Below are 27,071 nucleotides of genomic sequence, written 5' to 3'. Positions count from 1 at the left end.
GGCAGGAAGTCTTCAATGTGATGAACAGAAAAAATATGCAGCCGAGAATCCTTTATCCAGCAAGTCTGTCATTTAGAATAGAAGGAGAGATAAAGGTCTTCCCAAACAAACAAAAACTGAAGGAATTCATCACCACTAAACCAGCCCTACAAGAGATCCTAAGGGGGATCCTGTGAGACAAAGTACCAGAGACATCACTAAAAGCATGAAACCTACAGACATCACAATGACTCTAAACCCGTATCTTTCTATAATAACACTGAATATAAATGGGCTAAATGTGCCAATCAAAAGACATAGGGTATCAGAATGGATAAAAAACCAAGACCCATCTATTTGCTATCTACAAGAGACTCATTTTAGAACTGAGGACACTTTCAGATTGAAAGTGAGGGGATGGAGAACTATCTATCATGCTACTGGAAGTCAAAAGAAATCTGGAGTAGCCATACTTATATCAGACAAACTAGACTTTCAATTAAAGGCTGTAACAAGAGATGAAGAAGGGAATTATATAATAATTACAGGGTCTATCCATCAAGAAGAACTAACGATTATAAATGTCTATGCGCCAAATATGGGAGCCCCCAAATATATAAAACAATTACTCACAAACATAAGCAACCTTATTGACAAGAGTGTGGTAATTGCAGGGGACTTTAATACCCCACTTACAGGACTGGAGAGATCATCTAGACCATGGTCAATAAAGAAACAAGGGCTCTGAATGATACATTGGATCAGATGGACTTGACAGATATATTTAGAACTCTGCATCCCAAAGCAACAGAATATACTTTCTTCTCGAGTGCTCATAGATCATTCTCCAAGATAGATCACATACTGGGTCACAAAACAGCCCTTCATAAGTATACAAGAATTGAGATCATACCATGCATACTTTCAGACCACAATGCTATGAAGCTTGAAATCAACCACAGGAAAAAGTCTGGAAAACCTCCAAAAGCATGGAGGTTAAAGAACAGCCTACTAAAGGATGAATGGGTCAACCAGACAATTAGAGAAGAAATTAAAAAATATATGGAAACACGCGAAAATGAAAATACAACAATCCAAACGCTTTGGGATGCAGCAAAGGCAGTCCTGAGAGGAAGATACATTGCAATCCAGGCCTATCTCAAGAAACAAGAAAAATCCCAAATACAAAATCTAACAGCACACCTAAAGGAAATAGAAGCAGAACAGCAAAGACACCCCAAGCCCAGCAGAAGAAGAGAAATAATAAAGATCAGAGCAGAAATAAACAATATAGAATCTAAAAAAATTGTAGAGCAGATCAATGAAACCAAGAGTTGTTTTTTTTGAAAAAATAAACAAAATTGAAGCCAGACTTCTCACAAAGAAAAGGGAGATGACCCAAATAGATAAAATCATGAATGAAAATGGAATTATTACAACCAATCCCTCAGAAATACAAGCAATTATCAGGGAATACTATGAAAAATTATATGCCAACAAATTGGACAACCTGGAAGAAATGGACAAATTCCTAAACACCCACACTCTTCCAAAACTCAATCAGGAGGAAATAGAAAGCTTGAACAGACCCATCACCAGCGAAGAAATTGAATCAGTTATCAAAAATCTCCCAACAAATAAGAGTCCAGGACCAGATGGCTTCCCAGGGGAGTTCTACCAGATGTTTAAAGCAGAGATAATACCTATCCTTCTCAAGCTATTCCAAGAAATAGAAAGGGAAGGAAAACTTCCAGACTCATTCTATGAAGCCAGTATTACTTTGATTCCTAAACCAGACAGAGACCCAGTAGAAAAAAGAACTACAGGCCAATATCCCTGACGAATATGGATGCAAAAATTCTCAATAAGATACTAGCAAATCGAATCCAACAGCTTATAAAAATAATTATTCACCATGATCAAGTGGGATTCATTCCTGGGATGCAGGGCTGGATCAACATTCGCAAATCAATCAATGTGATACATCACATTAATAAAAAAAGATAAGAACCATACGATCCTGTCAATCGATGGAGAAAAAGCATTTGACAAAATTCAGCATCTCTTCTTAATAAAAACCCTTGAGAAAGTCGGGATAGAAGGAACATACTTAAACATCATAAAAGCCATTTATGAAAAGCCCACAGCTAATATCATCCTCAGTGGGGAAAAACTGACAGCTTTCCCCCTGAGATCAGGAACACGACAGGGATGTCCACTCTCACCGCTGCTGTTTCACATAGTGTTGGAAGTGCTAGCATCAGCAATCAGACAACAAAAGGAAATCAAAGGCATCAAAATTGGCAAAGATGAAGTCAAGCTTTCACTTTTTGCAGATGACATGATATTATACATGGAAAATCCGACAGACTCCACCAACAGTCTGCTAGAACTGATACATGAATTCAGCAAAGTTGCAGGATACAAAATCAGTGTACAGAAATCAGTTGCATTCTTATACACTAATAATAAAGCAACAGAAAGACAAATAAAGAAACTGATCCCATTCACAATTGCACCAAGAAGCATAAAATACCTAGGAATATATCTAACCAAAGATGTAAAAGATCTGTGTGCTGAAAACTATAGAAAGCTTAGGAAGGAAATTGAAAAAGCTACAAAGAATTGGAAAAACATTCCGTGCTCATGGATTGGAAGAATAAATATTGTTAAAATGTCAATACTACCCAAAGCTATCTACACATTCAATGCAATCCCAATCAAAAATGCACCAGCATTCTTCTCGAAGCCAGAACAAGCAATCCTAAAATTCATACGGAACCACAAAAGGCCCCAAATAGCCAAAGTAATTTTGAAGAAGACCAAAGCAGGACGCATCACAATCTCAGACTTAGGCCTCTACTACAAAGCTGTAATCATCAAGACAGCATGGTACTGGCACAAAAACAGACACACAGACCAATGGAATAGAACAGCAAGCTGAGAACTAGACCCACAAAAATATGGCCAACTAATCTTTGACAAAGCAGGAAAGAATATCCGATGGAAAAAAGACAGTCTCTTTAACAAATGGCGCTGGGAGAACTGGACAGCAACATGCAGAAGAATGAAACTAGACCACTTTCTTACACCATTCACAAAAATAAACTCAAAATGGATAAAGGACCTGAATGTGAGACAGGAAACTATCAAAACCCTAGAGGAGAAAGCAGGAAAAGACCTCTCTGACCTCAGCCACAGCAATTTCTTACTTGACACATTCCCAAAGGCAAGGGAATTAAAAGCAAAAATGAGGGGCGCCTGGGTGGCTCAGTCGGTTGGGCGTCCGACTTCGGCTCAGGTCATGATCTCACAGTCCTTGAGTTTAAGCCCCGCGTCAGGCTCTGTGCTGACAGCTCAGAGCCTGGAGCCTATTACAGATTCTGTGTCTCCCTCTCTCTCTGACCTTCCCCCATTCATGCTCTGTCTCTCTCTGTCTCAAAAATGAATAAACGTTAAAAACAATTTTTTTAAAAGCAAAAATGATCTATTGGGGCCTCATGAAAATAAAAAGCGTCTGCACAGTAAAGGAAATAATCAACAAAACTAAAAGGCAACCAACGGGATGGGAAAAGATATTTGCAAATGACATATCAGACAAAGGGCTAGTATCCAAAATCTATAAAGAGCTCACCAAACTCCACACCCGAAAAACAAATAATACAGTGAAGAAATGGGCAGAAAACATGAATAGACACTTCTCTAAAGAAGACATCCGGATGGCCAACAGGCACATGAAAAGATGCTCAGCATCACTCATCAGGGAAATACAAACCAAAACCACACTCAGATATCACCTCACGCCAGTCAGAATGGCCAAAATGAACACATCAGGAGACTATAGATGCTGGAGAGGATGTGGAGAAACAGGAAACCTCTTGCACTGTTTGTGGGAATGCAAACTGGTGCAGCCACTCTGGAAAACAGTGTGGAGGTTCCTCAGAAAATTAAAAATAGACCTACCCTATGACCGATAGCACTGTTAGGAATTTACCCAAGGGATACAGGAATACTGATGCATAGGGGCACTTGTACCCCAATGTTTATAGCAGCACTCTCAACAACAGCCAAATTGTGGAAAAAGACTAAATGTCCATCAACTGATGAACGGATAAAGAAACTGTGGTTTATATACACAATGGAGTACTACGTGGCAATGAGAAAGAATGAAATATGGCCCTTTGTAGCAACGTGGATGGAATTGGAGAGTGTGCTGCTAAGTGAAATAAGCCATACAGAGAAAGACAGCTACCATATGTTTTCACTCTTATGTGGATCCTGAGAAACTTAACAGAAACCTATGGGGGAGGGGAAGGAAAAAAAAAAAGAGGTTAGAGTGGGAGAGAGCCAAAGCATAAGAGACTCTTAAATAAAACTGAGAACAAACTGAGGGTTGATGGGTGTTGGGAGGGAGGGGAGAGTAGGTGATGGGCAGGAAGAGGGCATCTTTTGGGATGAGCACTGGGTGTTGAATGGAAACCAATTTGACAATAAATTTCATATATTAAAAAAAATAAAATAAAATGAGTCTTCTATAGGCATCGTGTAGATGGGTCTTGTTTTTTTTTTTGTTTTGTTTTGTTTTGTTTTGTTAATCCATTCTGATACCCTATGTCTTTTTATTGGAGCATTTAGTCCATTTACATTCAGGATGATTACTGAAAGATAGAAGTTTTGCCATTGGGTTACCTGTAAAGTTGGTGTTTCTATTGATGTTCTCTGTTCCTTTCTAGTCTTTGTTGCTTTTGGTCTCCCCCTCTTGCCCCCTGCCCCACTCAAAGAGTCCCCTTTAAAATTTCTTCCCTGATTGGTTTAGTGGTCACAAACTCCTTTAGTTTTTACTTGTCTGGGAACTCTTTATCTCTCCTTCTATTCTCAATGACAGCCTTGCTGGATAAAGTATTCTTTTTTTTAATCAAAAGGAATAACAAGCGAATTTATTATTTACTTATTACTGTATTTGTCGCTTGATAGATATCATGTAACCATTACTTTTATTAATATGTAATACACTTAAATATAAATGGCACAAAAAATGAATAAAACATAAATGTGACTATATATATATTTCCAAAGTTTATATCCATTAAAGAACCTCAGAATTAATCAACAGATTAGTACTCTATTCCTGTTTTGATAGTTGAATATATTTTTCTTTTTAGTCTGCTATCTTAAGAGGCTGTTAAATTATAAAGTAGGTATCGTAAAGACAGTAATTTTGTGATCAAGAAAAAATATTTAAAGAATTTTGAGTGGGGGGCACCTGGGTGGCTCAGTTGATTGAGCCTCTGATTCTTGATTTCAGCTCAGGTCATGATCACATGGTTCATGATATACAGCCCTGCACTGGGGACTGCCTGTGATTCTCTCTCTTCCTCTCTGCTCCACCTCGCTCATGCTTGCTTGCTCTCTCTGTCTCTCTCTCTCTCTCAAAATAAATAAACAGGGAGGAGCTGTTGGATAAATAATTTTTATGTGTTGGAATGTTAAATCTTGATTTAAACCCTGCTTGTTCCATGTTCTCAATCCTTGCCCAGAATCACCTGAGCCATGCAGGAAGATCAGCAAGGCGCTGTGTGCTGGCAACACCATGCAACGCTGCAACCGAACTGAATCCAATGCAGCCGCCATTGCTGCCGCCCAAGGAGTTTTGTCTGGATAAAGTATTCTTGATTGCATATTTTTCCTTTTCAGCATGAATATATCCTGCCACTCCTTCTTGGCCAGCCAAGTTTCTGTGGACATATCTGCTGTGAACCTGATCTGTCTTCCCTTGTAGGTTAAGGATTTTTTTTTCTGTTGATGCTTTCAGGATTCTTTCCTTGATGTATTTTGTGAATTTGTCCATGATATACTTTGGCGATGGCCAGTTTTTGTTGAATTTAATGGAAGGTCTCTGCATTTCTTGGATTTTGATGTCTATGCTCTTCCCCAGATTAGGGAAGTTTTCAGCTATAATTTGCTCACATAAACCTTCCGCCCCTTTTTTTCTCTCTTCATCTTCTGAGACTCTTATGATACAAAAGTCACGGAGTTCCGTAAGTCTGTCTTCGTGATCCATTACCTTTGTTTCCATCTTCTTTTCAGAATCATTATTTTCCATAATTTTATCTTTTATATCACTAATTCCTTTCTCTGCTTCATGTGTCCTTGCTGTTATGCAATCCATTTGGGTCTGCATCTTAGTTATAGCGTTTTTATTTTTGGCCTAAATTTAATCTCTTATCTCTGCAGTAAGGGATTCTCTAGTCTTCTATGATTTTTTAAATCCTACCTCAGATATCTTACTTATATCTGTATTAATTGAATCCCTGGCTGTCATTTCTTCACGTTGTTTCTTTTGGGGCAAATTCCTCTGTCGTCATTTTGGAGGAAAAAACATAATAATAAAATAAAATAAAAATTAGAAAAAAAAGGATGCTAGATCCTAGGTGTGTTTTGGTCTGCTTGTTAAGAGAAGCTTGAGAGAAAAAAAGTAAAATTTTTTAAAAAAATCTGCTTTTTCTGTATTCAAGAAAAAAAAAAAAAAAACAAAAAGAAAAAACAAAAAGCCAGATCCGGTTTCCCCTAGAGCTGATACTTTGCAGCACTCTGTGATCAGCAGACTTAGTGCATGAGAGGGGGTTGTGTTGGTTTTCTGGGAGAGTGGCCTGCTGCTCTCATTCTCAGGTATATTTGCCCTAGTGGAGATGTGCCTGGAGGATCCGGGGGTGGGGGTGGGGGGGGTGGAGCTTGGTGTAATGTGTCTGTTCTCTGCTTGGTGGTGCTGTTTAGCTCACTGAGGTTGATTAGTGATAGTGGGCTAGGGGTGAAAATGGTTTCATCCCCCTCTCTAGTCTCTGAAGCAGAAAGTTCCAGCCCTCACAGACACACATATGATCCCCTCTGCTCTGTCCCTGGTGTCCTTGACCAGGCTATCCGCTTGCCTAGGCGTGGCAATCTTGTGTTTTATACCTCAGGTGCAGCTGTGTTTCAAAACTTCACACTTCAGACAATGCACTGCTTGAACCCACTGCCTGATCCTGAGGGAGGTTCTTGATGCACTGTGGCTGGTACCAGCTTTTTACAGAAAACAGAACTGTGCAGCAGAAGTGGCCTGAAGTTTATGGTAAACCACAAAACACAAGGAGCACTAGGGTATGCTGCCCTCAGCTGACACCTTTGTTCCTATACTGGTGAACAGGGCCACCCCACTAGGTCTTTTGTGCATGAAGAGGCCCTATCACCGCTTCCAAATGCACTCCAAGCAGGGGAGCCACTTCTCCCCGTGCAGTGAAGGGGATCCTCAGACCATGCTGCCTGCGCCTTGGGCTCTGCCCTGCTTCCTTACCAGAGCACCACCAGGCACTGAATTCCAAAGTTTCAGATTCTGTGCTGTCTATTTATTTTTAAATTATTTTTAATTTTTAGAAAGAGACACACACACACACAAGCCAGGGAGAGGAGCAGAGAGAGAGAAAGAATCTTAAGCAGGCTCCACTCTAAGTGCACAGCCAACATGGGGCTTAATCCCACAACCCTGGGAATATGATCTGAGCCGAAATCAATGGTCAGATGCTCAACTGACTGAGCCACCCAGGTGTCCTTGCACTCTGCCATTTATAAAAACCTGGTGGTATGGAAACCCTCTTCTTTTTCCATGTCAACGGTTTTGGGGAACAGTTTCATTTGCAATCCCTTGCACATTTTTATGCCCCCTCCAACTTACCTCTCTGCAATCAGGGCTCCCTCCCCGCATCAGCAGCTGAGCCTCTTTTCTCCCAAAAGTCAACTCTCTGCAGTTCCTACCTCCATGGGTTGTTGGTTCTGCTTGTAGATGAGAAGCTTTGTTTTCTAAGACTTTTGACTGATTTCTTGGATGTTCAGAATGATTTGGTATTTATCTAGCTGTTTGCAGGAGGAAGCAAGCATAAGGCTGCCCTACTCCTCTGCCGTCTTAACCAGCATATAGTTTTTCATAATATTCTCTTATGATTGTTTGTACTTCTGTGGTGTTGGTTATTTCTCCTCTCCCATTTGTGATTTTCTTTATTTGGGTCCTTTCTCTTTACTCTTTGATGACTGGCTAGGGGCTTACCAATTGTAATTTTTTAAATTATTTTTTATTTAATTTATTTTTTAAATTTACATCCAAGTTAGATAGCATATAGTACAACAATGATTTCAGGAGTAGATTCCTTAATGCCCCTTACCCATTTAGCCCATCCCCCCTCCCACACCGCCTCCAGTAACCCTCTGTTTGTTCTCCATATTTATGAGTCTCTTATGTTTCGTCCCAATCCCTGTTTTTATATTGTTTTTGTTTCCCTTCCCTTCCTTTCTGTTTTGTATCTTAAAGTCGTTATATGAGTGAAGTGATATTTGTCTGTCTCTAATTTCGCTTAGCATTCATACCCTCTAGTTCCATCCACATAGTTGCAAATGGCAAGATTTCATTCATTTTTATTGCAAAGTAATACTCCATTGTATATATATACTACATCTTCTTTATCCATTCATCCATTGATGGACATTTGGGCTCTTTCCATATTTTGCCTATTGTTGATAGTGCTGCTATAAAGGGGGTGCATGTGTCCCTTCGAAACAGCATACCTGTACCCCTTGGATAAATACCTAGCAGTGCAACTGCTGGGTCATAAGGTAGTTCTATTTTTAATTTTTTGAGGAACCTCCATAATGTTTTCTGGAGTGGCTGCACCAGCTTGCATTCCCCCAGCAGTGTAAAGAGATCCTCCTTCTCTGCATCCTTGCCAACATCTGTTGTTGTTGGGATTGTTAATGTTATCCATTCTGACAGGTGTGATGTTGTATCTCATTGTGGTTTTGATTTGTATTTCCCTGATGATGAGTGATGAGCATTTTTCATGTGTCAGTTAACCATCTGGATGTCTTCTTTGGAGAAGTGTCTATTCATGTCTTTTGCTCATTTCTTCACTGGATTGTTTGTTTTTTGGGTGTTGAGTTTTATAAATTCTTTATAGATCTTGGATACTAACCCTTTATCTGATATGTTGTTTGCAAATATCTTCTCCCATTCTGTCAGTTGCCCTTCAGTTTTGCTGATTGTTTCCTTCGCTGTGCAGAAGCTTTATATCTTGATAAAGTCCCAATAGTAGTTCACTTTTGCTTTTGTTTCCCTTGCTTCTGGAGACGTGTTGAGTAAGAAGTTGCTGCGGCCAAGATCAAAGAGGTTTTTGCCTGCTTTCTCCTTGAGGATTTTGATGGCTTCCTGTCTTACGTTTCAGTCTTTCATCCGTTTTGAGTTTATTTTTGTGTATGGTGTAAGAAAGTGGTTCAGGTTCATTCTTCTGGATGTCACTGACCAGTATTACCAGCACCACTTGCTGAACAGACTGTCTTCATTCTATTGGATATTCTTTCCTGCTTTGTCAAAGATTAGTTGGCCATACATTTGTGGGTCTATTTCTGGGTTCTCTATTCTGTTCCATTGATCTGAGCTTCTGTTTTTCTGCCAGTACCATACTGTCTTGATGATTATAGCTTTGTAATACAGCTTGAAGTCCAGGATTGTGATGCCTCCTGTTTTGGTTTCTTTTTCAAGATAGCTTTGGCTATTCAGGGTCTTTTCTGGTTCCATACAAATTTTAGGATTATTTGTTCTAGCTCTGTGAAGAATGCTGGTGTTATTTTGATAGGTATTGCATTGAATATGTAGATTGCTTTGGGTAGTATTGACATTTTAGCAATATTTGTTCTTCCTATCAAGGAGCATGGAATATTTTTCCATTTCTTTGTGTCTTCTTCAATTTCTTTCATAAGCTTTCATAGTTTTCAGTGGACAGATCTTTCACCTCTTTGGTTACATTTATTCCTAGGTATTTTATGGTTTTGGTGTGTAATTTTTTCAAAGAAAAAGCTGGTTTCACTGATCTGTTCTGCTCGTTTTTTAGTTTTTATATCATCTATTTCTGCTCTATCTTTATTATTTCCTTCCTTCTGATGGCTTTAGGCCTAATTTGTTGTTCTTTTTCTACCTCCTTTAGGTGTAAGGTTAGGTTTTTTATTTGGGATTTTTTTTTTTTTTTTTTTTTTTTTTGCTTCTTGAGGTAGGCCTGTATTGCTACCTACCTACCTCTTAGGACCACTTTTGCTGCATCCCAAAAGTTTTGGGCCATTGTGTTGTAACTTTCATTTGTTTCCATGTAGTACTGTTTTCTTTCTTCCTTGATTTCCTGGTTGACCCACTGATTGTTCATCTACCTTCTGTTTCCATGAGTTCAGTTTTTTTTTTAGATTCCACATATCAATGATATCTATAGTATTAGTCTTCCACTAACTTATTTCACTTAGCATGATGCCCCGAAGTATTCATGTTTTTATAAATAGCAGAATTTTCCTTATAGTGATTTTCCTGTCTTTTTCAATAATATATCACGTCTTTTTTTTATCCATTCATTCATTGATGGACATTTAGTTTGTTTGCATACCTAACTATTGTGAACAATGCTGCAATGAACATGGCAGTGCAGACAGCTCCTTGAGATCTTGTTTTCATTTCCTTTGGATATATACCCAGCAGTGGGGCTGCTGCATCATGTGCTAGTTCTATTGCTAGTTTTTTGAGGAACCTCCACACTGTTTTCCATAGTGGCTATACCAATTGACATTACCGCCAATAAAACACCAGTGTTCCCTTTTGTTAATGCCCTTCCTAATACTTGTTACCTCGTAGTTTTTTTGTTTGTTTGTTTGTTTTTGATAATAGTATTTCTAACAGGAGGGAGGGGATATCTTACTATTGATTTGATTTACATTTCCCTAGTGTTAGTTCTGTCAAGCACTTTCTTGTACCTGTTGGCCATTTGTACATATTCCTTGGAAAAATGTCTATTCATATTCTGTGCAAATTTTTAAATCATATTGTTTGTGTTTGCTGTTGAGTTATAGTTCTTTATACTTTTTGGATATTAACCCCTTATTAGATACACGATTTGCAATATATATTCTCCCATTCTGTTGGCTGTCTTTTCATTTTGTTTCTTTTGCTGTGCAGCTTTTTAGTTTCATGTAGTCCCACTTATTAATTTTTGCTTTTGTTGTGTTTTAGTTTATATCCAAAAAATCATTGCTAAGACCAATGTCAAGGAGATTCCCCCCTATGTTTACTTCTAGAAATTTTATGGTTTCAGGTCTTATGTTTAAGTCCTGAATACGTTTTAAATTAAATTTTGTGAGTGGTGTAAGAAAGCGGTCCAATTTCACACTTGTGCATGTGGTTATCCTATTTTCTGAACACAATTAATAGAAGAAACTATCCTTTTCCCTCTCCACTTGGTTCCCTTGTCAATGTTAGTTGACCATATATGTAAGGGCTTATTTTGGGGCTCTCATTGCTGTTCAACTGGTCTGTGGAATGGCCAATACCATACTGTAATGATTACTATTTTCATGCCAATAACATACTGTTGTGATTACTAGCTTTATATTCTAGTTTGCAGCCTGAAAGTGTGATGCCTCCAAATTTTTCTTTCATTCTCAAGGTTGCTTTGGCTTTTGCAGACCTTTGTAGTTCCATATACATTTTAGGATTATATTTCTGTATCTGTGAAAAAAGCCATTAAAATTCTGATAAGGACTGCACTTAATCTATAGATGGTTTTGCATAGTATCAACATTTAAACAATATTAATTATCCTAGCCAATGAATATGAGATTTCTTTCCATTTGTACGTGCCTTCAATTTCTTTCATCAAAATCTTGTAGTTTTCAGAGGGTTCAAGATGGTAACATAGAAAGACCCTGAACTCACATCTTTCCAGGGACACAGCAAATCTATACCTACATATAAAGCAATTCTTCCTGAAGAACTGAGGGTTGACTGAATAGCTTCTGCACAACAAAGGATAGAGGGACCACACAGCAACTGGCAAAAGAGACAGAGGCATGGTAAACAAGGAAACCCCACCCCTGATGCTACAAACTATAGTGGGAAAGAATAGCACTAGGGGACCTACCTGCATGCATATTCACCTGCCCTAGGACACAGAAAAAAAAGCTATGGCTTAAAGGGAAACTAGAATTGAAGTGAAATAAGCCTGTAGCACTTGCCAAGTAGTAGAGAAACTGCTGGAACTCTCTCCAGGTTCAGAGGTACTTGTCAGCACCACTGTTTATGTTCACCTTCCACCTTGAAACCACAGATCGGAGTAGGGTGCAGGTGCCTGAGCTGGCATGCCACCTCAATGAGCACCAGGCCTCTAGCTCACACCAACCCCAGCATATGCCCCAAGGCAGTCCCTAGAATGATGCCTATAAGGGCTCTGTCTCCACAAGGAGGCCCCCATACTGATGCCTGCTCAAGCTCCAGCCATCCCACTAACACTGCCCCAGTATGGTGGACATTGGGACTCCCCTGAAGTGCTCCCACTACAACTCTAGCCATCTCACCAAGGCAGCACAGGTACAAAGCTCCCAGAAAACCCCCAGCATGCATCTACTTCAGCTCTAGGTAGCCCTGATGCAGAACCCCCTGGATCACCAACCATCAGCCACATCAACTCAAGCTGACCCACAAAGGCACACCCTGCATGAACACCCCAGGACAGCCAGGCCTGTGCCCACTTCTGCACTAACTGTCCTACACTGTATGTTAACTAACTTGAGGATAAATAAATTTTAAAAAATATAAACAAACAAATAAATAACGACCAGGAGACATACTGTTTCACCTGATTCATAGAAACAAACACAGAAAGCCAAACAAAATGAGGAGACATATAAATATGCTCCAAACAAAGGAATAAGAAAAACCTCATGAAAATAATTAAATGAAATGGAGATAAACAATCTACCTGATAAGGAATTCAAAGTAGTGGTCATGATGATGCTCAATGGACTTGAAAGAAAAATGGATGGGGGCACCTGGGTGGCTCAGTTGGTTAAACGTCTGACTTCAGTTCAGGTCATGATCTCACGAGCAGTGGGTCTGGGCCCTGTGCATCAGGCTCTGTGCTGATAGCTCAGATTCTCCCTCCCTCTCTGCCCTCTCCTACTTGCACTCTGTCTCTCTTTCTCTCAAAAAAAAAAAAAGCTAAAAAAATTTTTTTAATAAAAATAAAAATGTATTCTTAAGTATTTGTTTGTTTTGGTACTATTTTATAATTGAATTGTTTCCTTAATTTTCATTTTTGGCTTGCCCACTGCTAGTATATACAGATACAATTAATTTTTTATATTGATCATATATATAGCAACCTTGCTGAACTTGTTTATTAGTTCTAACAGTTTCTTAGCAGGTCCTTAGGATTTTCCATACATAAGATCATGTCCTCTGCTAACAGAGATAGTTTGACACCTTCCTTTCCAATCCAGGTGTCTTTTAATTCATTTTTGTTCATTTAATTTGCTTGCCCAGCTACAGTGGCTAGAACCTTTAGTACAATGCTGAATATAAGTGGCAAAAGTAGATGGCTTTTTCCTGATCTTAGGGGGAAATCATCCAGTCTTTAACCATTAAATATGATGTTAGCTGAGGGTGGGGGTGGGGGAGGCGGATTCACAGAGGTCCTTCGCCAGGTTAGGAAGTTACCCTCTATTTCTAGCATATTGATTGCTTTCATCATGAAGGGGTACTGAATTTTATAAAAGGATTTTGCTATGTCTATTGACATGTATTTATTCTATTGATGAGGTGTATTAACTAATTTACACTGATGCTAAATCTATCTTGCATTCTTGAGATAAATCCCACTTGGTCATACTGTATAATCCTTTTTATATATTGCTGAATTTAAATTAGCTAGTGTTTTGTTGAGGATATCTGCATATACGTTAATAAGAGAATGGTTTACAGTTTTCTTTTCTGCTGATTTCTTTGGTTTTCTTACCAGGGTAATATTGCCTTATAGACTGAGTTGGGAAGGGTTCCCATCTCTCCTATTTTTGGGAAAAGTTTGTAAAGAATTCTATTAATTCTTCTCTAAATGCTTGAAAGTACTCACCTCAAGTGAAACCACCGCTACTGGAATTTTTCTTTGTTGGAAGTTTTTATATTACTAATTCAATCTCTTTACTTGTTGTAAGTCTATTCAGATTTTCTATTCTTAAAACATTTTCAGTAGTTTGAGTCTTTCTAGAAATGTGACCAATTCATCTAAGTTATCTAATTTGTTGACATACTGTTGTTTATCTTATTTGCTTATAATTTTTCTATTTCTGTAGAGCTGGTGGCAATATCCCTCTTTTGTTTCTGATTTTAGTAATTTCAGTCTTTGTCAATCTAGCTGAAGGGTTATCAATTTGTTGATCTTTTTAAAGAACAACCTTTGGGTTTTGCTGCTTTTCACTGTTGTATTTCTGTTCTCTATTTCATTTATTTCGGTGATTTTGCTTTCTGATTTCATTCTATTGCAATCAAAGAAAGTATTTTGTATGGTTTCAATACTTTCACATTTATTGATGATTATTTTTATTGCCTAGCATATGGTCTATGCCAGAAAATGTTCCATATATACTTAGGGAAATGTGAATTCTACTGTTGGGTGGAGTGTTCTCTTCCCCCATTCACGCTCTCTCTCTCTCTCTCAAAAATAAACATTAAAATTTTTTTCAAAAAATCCCTTATATCATAGCTTTAATTACTGACATATTTAACTTAAATCTTTTTCCATTTTATTTTTTTATTGTAGTAAGTGAAACTTTTCATTTTTATTACTTCAAACTTTAGACACTTCTTATCCTTTCAACATCTGAAAGATACTCTTTTTTTCAAGTTGTAAAAATAAAATTTTTCTTATCCATGGGCCATAAACCATGGAAATATAGCTAACTTTTTTCCCCCTCCTCTTTTACAGATTAAACCTCCATCACACATACTATGGGTTGTGCTAAAGTAAAGATGCAAACTTATTCAGTAAAAATCAGAGATAGAAAATGTCTACAGCTATATGTAATGGATTACTGGGTACATTAACTCATTGGATTTGCCACAGCTTTACACCAAACGCTGAACTCTGCACTACTGAGCAGGTTGACATACTTCAATATATCACATAATTCACATGAGTCATGCACTGCAATAGTATCAACAAACCATTCAATGTTGTATTTGCCTCTATTTCCACACTTGATGGCCATCCAGTATATAATGCTTTATTCACTTATTTTGATGGTTCTATGATTTAAATTGATGTTCCTACAAATTGCTTACCAGTTTTCCCAATATAATTTAAAGGAAAAAAAACCCTCTCTCTTTTAGACTAGAGACATGACTGTTAAATGCAGTTTCCAATACTAGACTAGATCCTGTGCTAGGAGGAAAAATGATGGCACAAATGAGAAACAATGGTATAAAAATAATGGTATAAATGGTAAAAATAAAGGTATAAAGAATAATGGTATAAAATAAGGGTATAAGGGGACAATTAACAAAATTGGAATATGGAAGGCAGATTACACACATGTATTACAATGTTAAATTTATTGAAATTGATCATTGTACTATAGTTATTAAAGAATATTTGTGGGGTGCCTGGGTGGCTCAGTCAGTTAAGGTTCTGACTCTTGGTTTTGGCTCAGGTCATGATCTCATGGTTTTGTGAGTTCAAACCCCACATTGGGCTCCATGCTGACAGTGTAGAGCCTGCTTGGGATTCTCTGTCTCCCTACCTGCCCCTCATCCACTCACGCTGTCTCTGTCTCTCTCAAAATAAATAAATAAACTTATTTGTCATGTTAGGAAAGAATATTTGTCATGTTAAGAAATACAAACTGATGTGTTTAAAGGTGAAGAATCATGATAGAATACATAGTATTCTAGATAAAAAAAACCTCACAAAACAAACAAATAAAAAACCAAAGAAACACCACATTCATATAGAACAATGGTTCTCAACTAGGGATGATCTGCTTCCTCCCCAAGGACATTTGCAGTGTCTGGATATATTTGTGGGGGGGAGGGGTACTACTGGCATCTGATCAGTGGAGTCCACAATGCTACTAATAAGCGCCCTACAATGTACAAATCAGCCCTCACAACGAAGAATGATCTGGTCTCAAATGCCAACAATATTGAGGTTGAGAAATCTTGATGCAGAGAAAGCAACTGGTAGAGCAAAAGGGATAAAATAGCAACAATAGCTGTGTCTAGGTGAGCGTTATGAGTGTTGTTTTGATTATTCTTTTGTTTTAAAGTTTTTATTTAAATTCCAGTTAACATACAGTGTAGTATTAGTTTCAGGTGTACAATACAGTGTCTCAACCACTTACAGACTCCACCTGGTGCTCATCAAAAGGGCACACTTTAATCCCCATCACTTATTTAACCCATCACCTGTTTTGATTATTTATTTTTTTTTTCTTAAGTAGGCTCCACACCCAGCGTGGAGCCCAGCATGGAGCCCAGGGCAGGGCTTAGACTCACAACCCTGAGATAAAGACCTGAGCTTAGATCAAGAGTCAGACACTCAGCCAACCAGACACCCCCCCACCCTGAATTTTAATTATTCTTAATCTTGTAACTTTTATGTAATTTGGAAATTATTTCCAAATAAAAAGTGTTTTTAAACTTCTTTTATAATTTTTTTAATGTTTATTTATTTTGAGAGAGAGAGAGAGAGAGAGAGAGAGAGCGAGCATGTGAGTCAGGGAGGGGCACAGAGAGAGGGAGACAGAGAATCTGAAGCAGGCTCCAGGCTCTGAGCTGTCAGCACAGAGCCCGACACAGAGCTTGAACTCACAAGCTGTGAGATCATGACCTGAGCCCAAGTTGAACTCTTAACTGACTGAGAGCCCCAGGCACCCTAAACTTCTTTTATCATACACTGAGTCATTACAGAGAAAAGTGGACCTATTTTGGGGCTCTGTATTCTATTTCTAGTCCATCTCCTGAAGATTTGGAGAAGTGAACATTTCTGGTGAGGTGACTTAATAACTGCTAAAGTCCACAGAAACAGTTCTTTGGGTCTTAACTAAGCAAGGTATTTTAATATATGCATATTAAATGTGCAATGTGCAAAGATTCCAGGGTCAGATTATTTGCCTGATTTTTTTTTTCCAGGAGAACAAATCAGAGTGAGGTTGGGCTCTAGGAAGTTGGAGCAGTGATTCCCCAAAGTGAGCACCACTCATGCAATCCAAGCTCTTAAGGGCCATCCAGACACAAAGCAACATCAAGCCACATGTGATATTAGCCTTTTGGGATAAGAGCAACATCCTACAAACACATTTCCAAAGGTTAACCTCTAGAAAACACGTTTGTGCTTTCAGCCTACAGAATTTTAAAGCCTAATTAACTTTAAAGTACAATTTAAATGTAATCATAAGACACCCTTCTCTGAGAGGATTTGGGAGTCTGTCTGGAATGCAGCAGAATACCAATAAATAAATGAGTTAGAAACTTGGATTTTATTTCTCTTCTATTATATCGCTGTTTATTAATAACTTCTCCAAAGGTAAAACAGAATATAAATAGGTCCACAGGAGGATATGTATTAAGCTATTTAATAAATGTTTCATAAAATCATTTTTTTAGGTATGCCAAATGTAATAAAAAGACTCTACTTGTAATGCATGCTGGCTGGCAGCCTTCGAGCCCCCAGTCCTACCTTTTTCCCTTTGCCCCACATCTGGGCAACCTGATAAGAAAGCCTGCTCATACCCTTAGACCTTTGGTGTCCTCAGTCCCTGGCACTGGCAGAAATTTCAAACCACACAAGCCCCACCTGAGTGTGGGAACCTCCATCCCACTCACTTTCTAACAATAAAAACCCAAAGTCCCACCTCCCTCATTTCCCTCTGGACCAAAGAGAACCCCTTCTCCTAGGTGTGGGGATTCATGTGCTATTGATTGTTATGAGTCATGAACTCTATTTTACACCCATTGGTGCCCATGTGTCATTTGTCCCAACTCCATAATTTCCCAGGGTGGAGTGGGAGAATTGTCCAGTGTCTGGTAGAGGATTCTAGCTACCCAGATAAAACAGTAACTGACTAGTTTTGCTTAATGATTTCTCAGAATCACTTGTCAAGGCAGCAGGAAGACTCTAGTCTCTAAGTCTTCCAGGGCAAAGACCAGAAGAATGATAGGATCATACTTACTGATGTCCACACATAAGTTAGGGTCTGAAATATACCAAAGCAAATTTCTATGAGAAAGGTTAATAATTCACAAAACAAAATTGAAAGGATAAAATTAAACCATACAGAGTAGAATACTGAAGTTACAATTAGTTACAATTTTGCTTTTACTATTATAGAGACAATTAAAATGGAAAGTTTTTTTTAAACTACATGTTAAAAACAAAAACACAGACTCCCAGCTCTCACCCAAACGGCACTCCAAGGGCACCCAGTGGAGTCACCAGGACTGTGGGGACCGCCGTGTAAGCCAGGAAGTTTCCAATCTGGCCAACAGCCACTGTCAAGAGAATCACAAGGATACCACTTGCAATTGCAGCTCTCTTTCAGCAATGATCAGAGTTTAATTGGGCAAGGAGCTGTTCTGAAAGGGCTATTTCTTCTCTATTACTTGTAAGGAAGCAAATGTGGAGCATTATTTGCATAATTAAGGGTCCTGAAGGCAGGGGAGAGCAGGCCCCAGAGTGTCACTGACCCAAACTGGAAGACTAGTTTCCTCTGTGGAAATTCCCAAACTAAATGGCATTGATTGACAGTAGGCGCAACAGAGTATATTTCCACTTTCCCCTTAACACATCCTTGTTTTACAACTAATCGCGTAGAATTTCTTGAGCCCCTTCAATGGCCTGGGACTTAACTCCAGTATAGACCACTGGGCCACAGTGACACGCTGCTGATATACCAGGTAGAAACACAACTGCCTGCATAGGACTGCATTCAGGGCTATACTAAGAGAGCTTAAAGATGAGCTCCTCAATAAAAGGAAATAATATCTGCTAGGTAACATCTTGCCTGAAAGGCAATGTGTGACAAATAAACCTCATAATATTGTTGAATTTTATAGTATAATTTTTCTTTATATATTTAGGGTTCTGAACTCTAATCTTATTAATTTTTATATGATAGCACATAACCTCTGCATGTGACCACTTTTATCAGTCTAATTGAAGAAACTCTCCTTTGTAAAACCAATTACGTTCGACAAAACAAGAAATTTCACCAAGTGCCAACAGCCTGACTACAGATGAGTAAGCAGGAGCTATTTTAATTTCTTTGGAACCAGGACAGTCTGACCTGGACTAAATTCAGGGCTTATTGCAGGAAGTAGGACCCTCTACCTCCTCCCAACCTTGACTCCCACCCTGGTCCACAGTCCAAAGAATGCAGCCACACTCATTCCACCTCTGCAGTCCTGCTAGAGGAATGACTGATCTTAAGAAAGAAAGCACATCAAACTGTTCACCACACTGGGTACTTACTTGCAATTGTGCCTGCCCACCACACAATGTCTGTTAAATAGGAAGTACCTATGAAAGAGTAACATAAAAAGGTCAGAAAAGTACAAAGCAAGAGGTTTACAAACTATATACTTTAAAAAAGGAACTTTTACTTGAAAATAAAATTGAAAAGAATATTGAATGCCATACTGCTTAGTCACCATTTTAAGAATCTTTAAGTTAGTCTATAAATAGCAGCATGAAAAACCACTAAAAGTGGCAAACACAGGTAATTTTTTGCAATGAACACAAGCTGACCCAAACAAGTCAAGCCTTTATTAAAGAAACATTTTTGAGCTCATCATGTGACCCAGAGTCACAAATATTCTTTGGCATGAAGTTTTATGTTGAAGTCCAGTTCTCTCATGCATTTACTGTAAGCCATTTATATGATAATTTTATTAGTATAGGCTTCAATGACTTGGTGCTTAAACAGGTTAGTCAATTTTCAAAATTTACCTTTCTCATATGGCTCTTTTTTCAACCATTTGAGCAGCAGACCTTTTCTCTCACTCAGTGATTTGACATTTTACACAGTTTCTTGTACTCTCTTAGGTTACCTTCATATACCCCATGTATAGTCAGACAGAACCATGAGCAGGTGCCCAGGCCTCCCCATCACATGGGTCCCTCCTTCCTGTACGAGGAACCTGCAGCAAGATGGTCTCCCAACCGTTGAGACACAGATTTGTCCCACTTCAGATATGTCAAAATGTTTGTCTGAGAGGTTTCTTCACTTCAGGTTATAGTACCTAATTCTAGAGTTTAGCCATTCTAATAGGTGTGAGATAATATCTTATTGTGGTTTTGATTTGCATTTCCCTGATGAGTGATGTTGAGCATCTTTCCATGTGTCTGTTGGCCACTTGTATGTCTTTTTAGGAAAAATGTCTATTCAGATCTTGTGTCCATTTTTTAACTATATTGGGGTTTTTTTTGGTGTTGAGTTGTGTAAGTTCTATAAAGATAACTTATATCTTAATATTTTGGATATTAACCCTTATCAGATATATCATTTGCAAATATATTCTCTCATTCAGTAGTAAATGATGTTACAATAGGGATGTAATGGGACAGATGGTAGCTATACTTACAGTGAACACAGCATAATGTATAAACTTGTCAAATCACTAAGTTGCACATCTGAAATGAATGTAACATTATGTTATCAGCTATACTCATTTAAAAGTAACTCTGTAGTTACCTTTATAGGGAAATTACTTTTTAAAAAATAAAGTACCTAATTCTAACTGGACATTCTAATTCTTAATAATTTAGTATAATGAACACAGGAAGTCAGTGATTCATGGAGGAACAGAATTACAGGTATTACAATATGTACTTGAAAACAGTGAAATGGGGCTAATAAGTAATGACAGAATAGGAAGAATGGATGAGTTAAAATATCATCATTTGGCAACATCACAATAAAAACCAATTTAGCAAGAATCACTAATGGATACTAAAGCAAGTGGATAAAAGTTTGTTGAGGAATATAAGATTGCCACATAGTCTCCCTTAATCACCTCCATCAGTTTTTCATTAATTATTAAGAGAAAAACTTACCTTTACAGTACTCTATAGACCCTGACAGACATCACCTAACTAAGTGGCTCAAGTTATCATCAGCAATGGGACAAATCAATATTACATGCTTCCTGAGTGGATGCACTGAGAAGGATACAACATTATATCTGGTATTCCCGCCAAAGTGCATCACTTGAATTTAAATATGAGGAAACTGTGAAATAGACTATGAATTTGCTGGTTTGCACTCTAAAAAAAGGCAAGGTCCTGGGGCACCTGGTTGGCTCAGTCAGTTAAGAGTCCGACTTCGGCTCAGGTCATGATCTCACAGTTAGTGAGTTCAAGCCCCACGTCGGGCTCTGTGCTGACAGCTCAGGCTGACAGCCTGCTTCAGATTCTGTGTCTCCCTCTTTCTTGCCTTTCCCCTGCTTGTGCTCTGTCTCTCTGTCTCTGTCTCTCTCAAAAAATAAACATTAAAAAAATGTTTTAAAAGACAAGGTTCTAAAGACAAAGAAAGGCTAAAGAACGGTTGCAGATAAAAGAAAACTAAGACATGGTAACTCAACACATAAGATGCTAAATGAAAAAAAAAAAAAAACGTTGCTATAAAGGACAGTATTAGGGCAATTGGCAAAATCTAAATATGGACCGTTGTCAAGAAAAGACTTATAAAACCCATTTTCTTTCTACATGAGAATGTGACTCAAGGTTCACTTTCTGGTTCTAGGAAGCTGACAGCCATGTGGCCAGAGGATAACACTTAGAAATGACCTCTGATGGACAAATAGCACCTGACTGGAGGTCGGTGAACACCTGGTAGAGATCCTATTACTTGGACTCCCGAGTGCAATGCCTCTGGGAACAAGTATGTCTCCTGTGGGGCTTGGGAGCTTTGCCTCTGTGACTTTACCCTAGGGGGTACAAGGCTCATAAGGCAGGGCTGCTGTGGCATTGCCTACTGCAGCTCTGCCTCCAGGCCCCTGAGCCATGCTTTGCCTCTGCTGCCAACCTCCAGCAGGAGAGGGCACAGCACTAGCTATGGCTCCTGTCCTGTGTCCCTGAGTGTGTCTGAGGCAAATGTGGACCATACAGCTGAGCCTAAGAAAGCCCCTCCTAGTAAGCACTGTAGACTAGTTACCAGATATTAGTGCAAAATCCATGTTGAATTTCGTGAATGTGTTAATCACACTGTGTCTACTTAAAAGAATGCCCCAGTACCCCCCAAATACTTGCTATATTTAAGAAAAAATTTTTTTTAGTTTTTATTTTAAGTAGGCTCCATGCCCAATGTGGGGCTTGACTCATGACAATCAAGAGTCACATGCTCTACCAACTAAGCCAGCCAGGCACCCCTGCATGCTGAATTTAAAGAATGAAAGTTCATGAAGTCCACTTCCAGAATGCTGGTGTGAGGAACCCTGTGGACCAGTTTCCCACTGAAACAACAATAACTGCCAAATAAAGTATTAAAATTGTTTTTCAAGTCTCTGAAATTGCCCTAAAAGCATACAGCAAATCAAGAAACGTATACTCAAGAAAAATCTACTAAATCTCAGTGAGAACAGTGTAAGCCCTTAGCACATGAGCTAAGACCTATTTGTTCTCTCCCTCACTGCAATTCAGCTTCACAGAAGCTCCACTCCAGGCTGGTAACCAAGAAACTGAGGTCCCCTCTCCCTTTAGCTCTTCATCACCAGGAAGAGCAGTTCTTCAGCATTTCTTATCCCCTTCAAGTTGAATAGGCTAAATATCTGATCGGTGTATCCAAGAGTTTAGGGACTTCTTTCCCCAACCCAGCCCCTACCCAGAGACTCTATCCCTGGTACAACAGGCCCTGATCATCCTATCCTGTTTTAAGCCTGAAGGTAGGGTGCAAGTCTCATGCTTAGAGAGGCAAGCAGAGATCAGAGGCTACCAACTACTCCCAATAACTAGTCTCAACAAATATACCTGCCTTAAATTAACTGGACAAGACTATGAAGCAACTAAAAGCTAGATGTGATACCCAATGAGGCAGACAAGAGAAAAATTAGGTAAAGAAACAGTCAAAGATAGCCCAGCTAGTCATCTCAAGTAAAGGTGCACATACCCAAGACTATAACCTCTGAGGTGTGTGTCATTACAGGCTTCACAGGGGAAACAGACTTTACCAAAATACTCCACTAAACAAATTTAGGTCACTAAACAAATGAACAAGCAAACAATCCACTGAGAGAAGGAGGTCAATCAAATTCCAGAGTTGCTATCATACATTACCTAAAATGTCCAGATATCAACAAAATTCATGACAAAACAACAACAAAACAACACAATTCAAAAATAGCCAAAAGACTTGAGTAGACATTTCTCCAAAAAGATGCACAAATGGCTAATAAGCACATGAACAGATGCTCAACATTGCTAAACATTAGGGAAACACAAATTAAACCCATATCACTTCACATCCACTAAAGTGACTACTATTCACAAAAACAAAACAAGTGTTGGTAAGGATGTGGATAAACTGGAAACCATGTGCACTGCTGGTGAAAATGGAAAATGGTGCAGCCACAGTGGAAAAGGGATTACATATAGGATCACCATATGATCCAGCAATTCCCCTTCAGGGTATATACCCAAAAGAACTGAAAGTGGGGACTTAAACACATATTTATTTGTACATCATGTTCATACCAGCATTATTCACAATAGACAAAAGGTGGAAACAACAAGTATTCTACAGCAGATGAATGAACAAATGGACAGACAAAATACAATGGACACGGTCCTTTTTGCTATACACGAAAAAGCAGCAAACGGTACAAGAAAGATTGTTATTCAACCTTAAAGAGGAATGAAATTCTGATACATGCTACAGCACATATGAACCTGAGAGACAGTATGTTAAGTGAAACAGCCAGTCAAAAAATAACAAATATTTTATAAGTGAACTTAACATGAGGTACTGAGAGTAGTCACCTCCATAGAAACAGAATGTGATAGGGGCTGGGAGTGAGAACGGGGGGTTCCTGTTAAATGGGTACAGTGTTTCCGAAGGAGATTATGAAAAAGTTCTAGAGATGAATATTGATGATGTTTAACACAACATGAATGCCTTTAACACAGCCAAACTATACAATTAAAAATGGTTAAAATAGTAAATTTTATGGCATGCATATTTTACAACAATAAAAAAATAAATGGAGCAACAGAGGCCTGAAAATGTTAAGCCCATGACTCCCTATCATCTTGAGATATAAACTAAGTCAAGAGCTTCCAGCATTATGAATCATAAACCAGAACGTCCATGGTAGGAGTGCCTGGAGCCTCCACAATATCTGCAGTCCATCCTACAATGACACTATTGCCATCTAGTGGTCCTTGAGCCCTAGACCTTTGGGGTCTCCTGTAACCTAGGTGCTATTCAACTTCAAGAGGAGATGTTGGGTCAAGTCACTCTCCAGGCAGTGCTTCTTGATGGGAAAACTGTTATTTCTGTCTTTTCTTTTTTGGTGTTTAAATGTACTAAGAAGATGGGTATAGGGACCATTCTACAGAGATTCTGTGCCTTTTTGCTCTTGATAGTTTGTCTTCATCTTTTTCCTTGTAGGTCTCTTAGGGGTTAAGTAGTATCAAGAGGAAGCAAGGCAAAGTTTTCTTGTTTATTCTGCATGCTGGGAATGAGGAACATTTTAGGTTCATGAATAACTTATTGTATATTTGTATTATAATTAAAGATAAAATATTCTTGCTCCATTTGTTACACATGAAACAGAAGCAAAGAACACAAGGTAAACTATAATTAAGTGCTTGAATGATGTTGGTTTCTATTAGGTGTAAAAGTTCAAAGAAAAAAATGCTGTGTGATGGCATGATCATGTAATAATAAAAATAAGAACCCCCGCTCCCTAAATACAAGACATACAAAAAAGCCAGGAGAATGTGACCTACATTACATACACTATACAAACAGGGAAAATGCAGGCAACTAAAACTGCCTGTAAGAGAGCCTAATTTCAGACTTCACAAAAATCTCAAACCATACATTAAAAATATGTTCAAGTTACTAACTGGAATTAAGATAAAAACTTAAAAAAATATGTTCAAATAAGTAAAGAAGCCATGCTTAAAGAAGTAAAGAAGGTATGTGTAAATACAACTTCTCATCAAATAGAGAGTATTAATGAAGAGATAGAAATGACTTAAAAAAAAACAAACCCAAACTGAAATTCTGGAATTAAAAAGCACAATACTGGAATGAAAAAAGAAATCAATAGCAAATTTGAATATTCTCGGCAAAAGAAAGATTTAGTGAATTTGAACATAGATTGATAAAGACTGTACATTCTGAAGGGGGGAAAAGCATAAAGAAAAATAAACAGAACCTTAGAAAAATGTGAAACAACATTAAGTACATCAACACAGTCATAATGTTACTACCAGAAGGAGAGTAGAGAGGAAGTAGAAGAAAAAACATTCAAGGAAAAAAAGGCTGAAATTTACGAAACATGATGAAAATTCAAGAAGCTCAACAAACTCCAGGAATTCCACACACAAGTCACATTGGTAAAAATGCTCAAAGATGAAGAAAAATTTTAAGAGAAGCAATAGAAAAATGAATGATAATACGCAAGACAATCTCAGTAAATTAACAACTGATTTCTTAGCAAATTTTAATTACAATTTTTAAAAAATGTTTAATTACAAAACACAAATTTGTTTCCCTTTCTCACCTTAACTGATTTGAAAAGCTATGGGACATATGTGCACAGAACTGTTGTTGGATTTATAATACATAGAATTGTAATATATTTAACAATAACAGCATAAAGGATGTGGGTGTGATCAAAGTTTTACTGAGTAAGGACATGGTAACTTAATAACTTGAATGCCGTAAGAACAAATAAAGAGAACAAAGAATGGTAAATAAAAAGGTTAACATATCGATGGGGTGCCTTGGTGGCTCAGTTGGTTGAGTGTCTGACTCTTGATTTCAGCACAGGTCATGAGCTTGGAGCTTAAGATTCTCTCTCTGTCTCCCTCTTTCCCTCTCCCCCAGCTCTCTCTCTCTCTCTCTCTAATAATAAAAATAAAAATAATTTAAAAATTTTTTAAATGGTTAACACATTAAACTCTATAAATCTATATTTGCTTTTCTCTATTTTGGAAACTTCTTTAAGGACATAAAATTATATAAAGCTTGCATTACTTTAATTATGTATTGCAACAATATATTGTTGGGTTTGTAACATAAAAACAATAACACAAATAAAAGAAGCAGCAATATACAAGCAAGGCTTCTATATCTAATTAGAATTAAATTAGCGTAAGTCTAAAGTAGATTTCTTAAAAAAATTTTTTTTTAAATGTTCATTTATTTTTGAGAGAGAGAGACAAAGCGTGAGCGGGAGGGGCAGAGAGAGAGGGAGACACAGAATCAGAAGCAGACTCCTGGCTCTGAGCTGTCAGCACAGAGCCCAACTCAGGGCTGAAACTCACAAACCATGAGACCATAACCCGAGCCAAAGTCAGCCACTTAACTGACTGAGCCACCCAGGTGCCCCTAAAGTAGATTTTCTAAGTTAAGACGTATATGGTAAGTTTAGAGCAACCACTAAAAAAATAATGCAAAAATACATTGACAGGGAAAATATCAGGAGGATGAGATTCAAGTGGTAAAACAGGAGGATCCTGAGCTCCCCTCCTCCCATGCACACCAAAACTACAGCTACCTATAGAACAACTCTCTAGGAGAACTACCTTAAGACTAACAGAATAGTTATTCTGCAACTAAAAATATAATGAAAAAGCCATATAGAGATGGGTAAGAGGGGCAGAGAGTCTAGTAGGAACTCATGCCCCCAGAGTAACAAACCAAAAGCAGAGGGATATCACAAAATGGAGGTTATCTCTCAGGAGCAAGGGGATCAAGCCCCACATCCGGCATCCCTACCCTGAGGACCTGCACTGAGTAGATGAGCCCATATAAAATCTGACTTTGAAAATCAGCCCAGCTTAACTCGGGAAGAACCAAAGGGCTACAGGATATTAAGACTCCAATCTTAAAGAGCCAGAGCACTATACCACTCACTCCATGACTCAGCATAGAGCCAGAAGTTTGAAAAGTAATTGGACCATGCATGAAGGAGATTATTTGACTAATTTTAGGGTATCCGCTAGAGGGGCTGGGATCTATAAGAACTTTCTCCAGGA

At 38.3% G+C, this 27,071-nt stretch overlaps 1 protein-coding gene across 1 annotated transcript in view; it reads right to left on the bottom strand.

Annotated features, from left to right (window-relative positions):
- Nucleotides 1-27,071, bottom strand: part of NIPA1 (NIPA magnesium transporter 1) — an 83,930-nt gene that overhangs the window by 26,130 nt on the left and 30,729 nt on the right. Inside the window, exons 2-3 of the mRNA XM_042988305.1 lie at nucleotides 19,335-19,382; nucleotides 18,265-18,355 (exon numbers count right to left, since the gene is read on the bottom strand). Coding sequence (XP_042844239.1) covers nucleotides 18,265-18,355; nucleotides 19,335-19,382 — 139 coding nt within the window. The remainder of the gene's footprint in view (nucleotides 1-18,264; nucleotides 18,356-19,334; nucleotides 19,383-27,071) is intronic.

This window comes from Panthera tigris, chromosome B3, assembly GCF_018350195.1.
Source record: "Panthera tigris isolate Pti1 chromosome B3, P.tigris_Pti1_mat1.1, whole genome shotgun sequence".
Lineage (NCBI taxonomy): Eukaryota > Metazoa > Chordata > Mammalia > Carnivora > Felidae > Panthera > Panthera tigris.
This window is presented reverse-complemented; position numbering and strand designations above follow the sequence as displayed.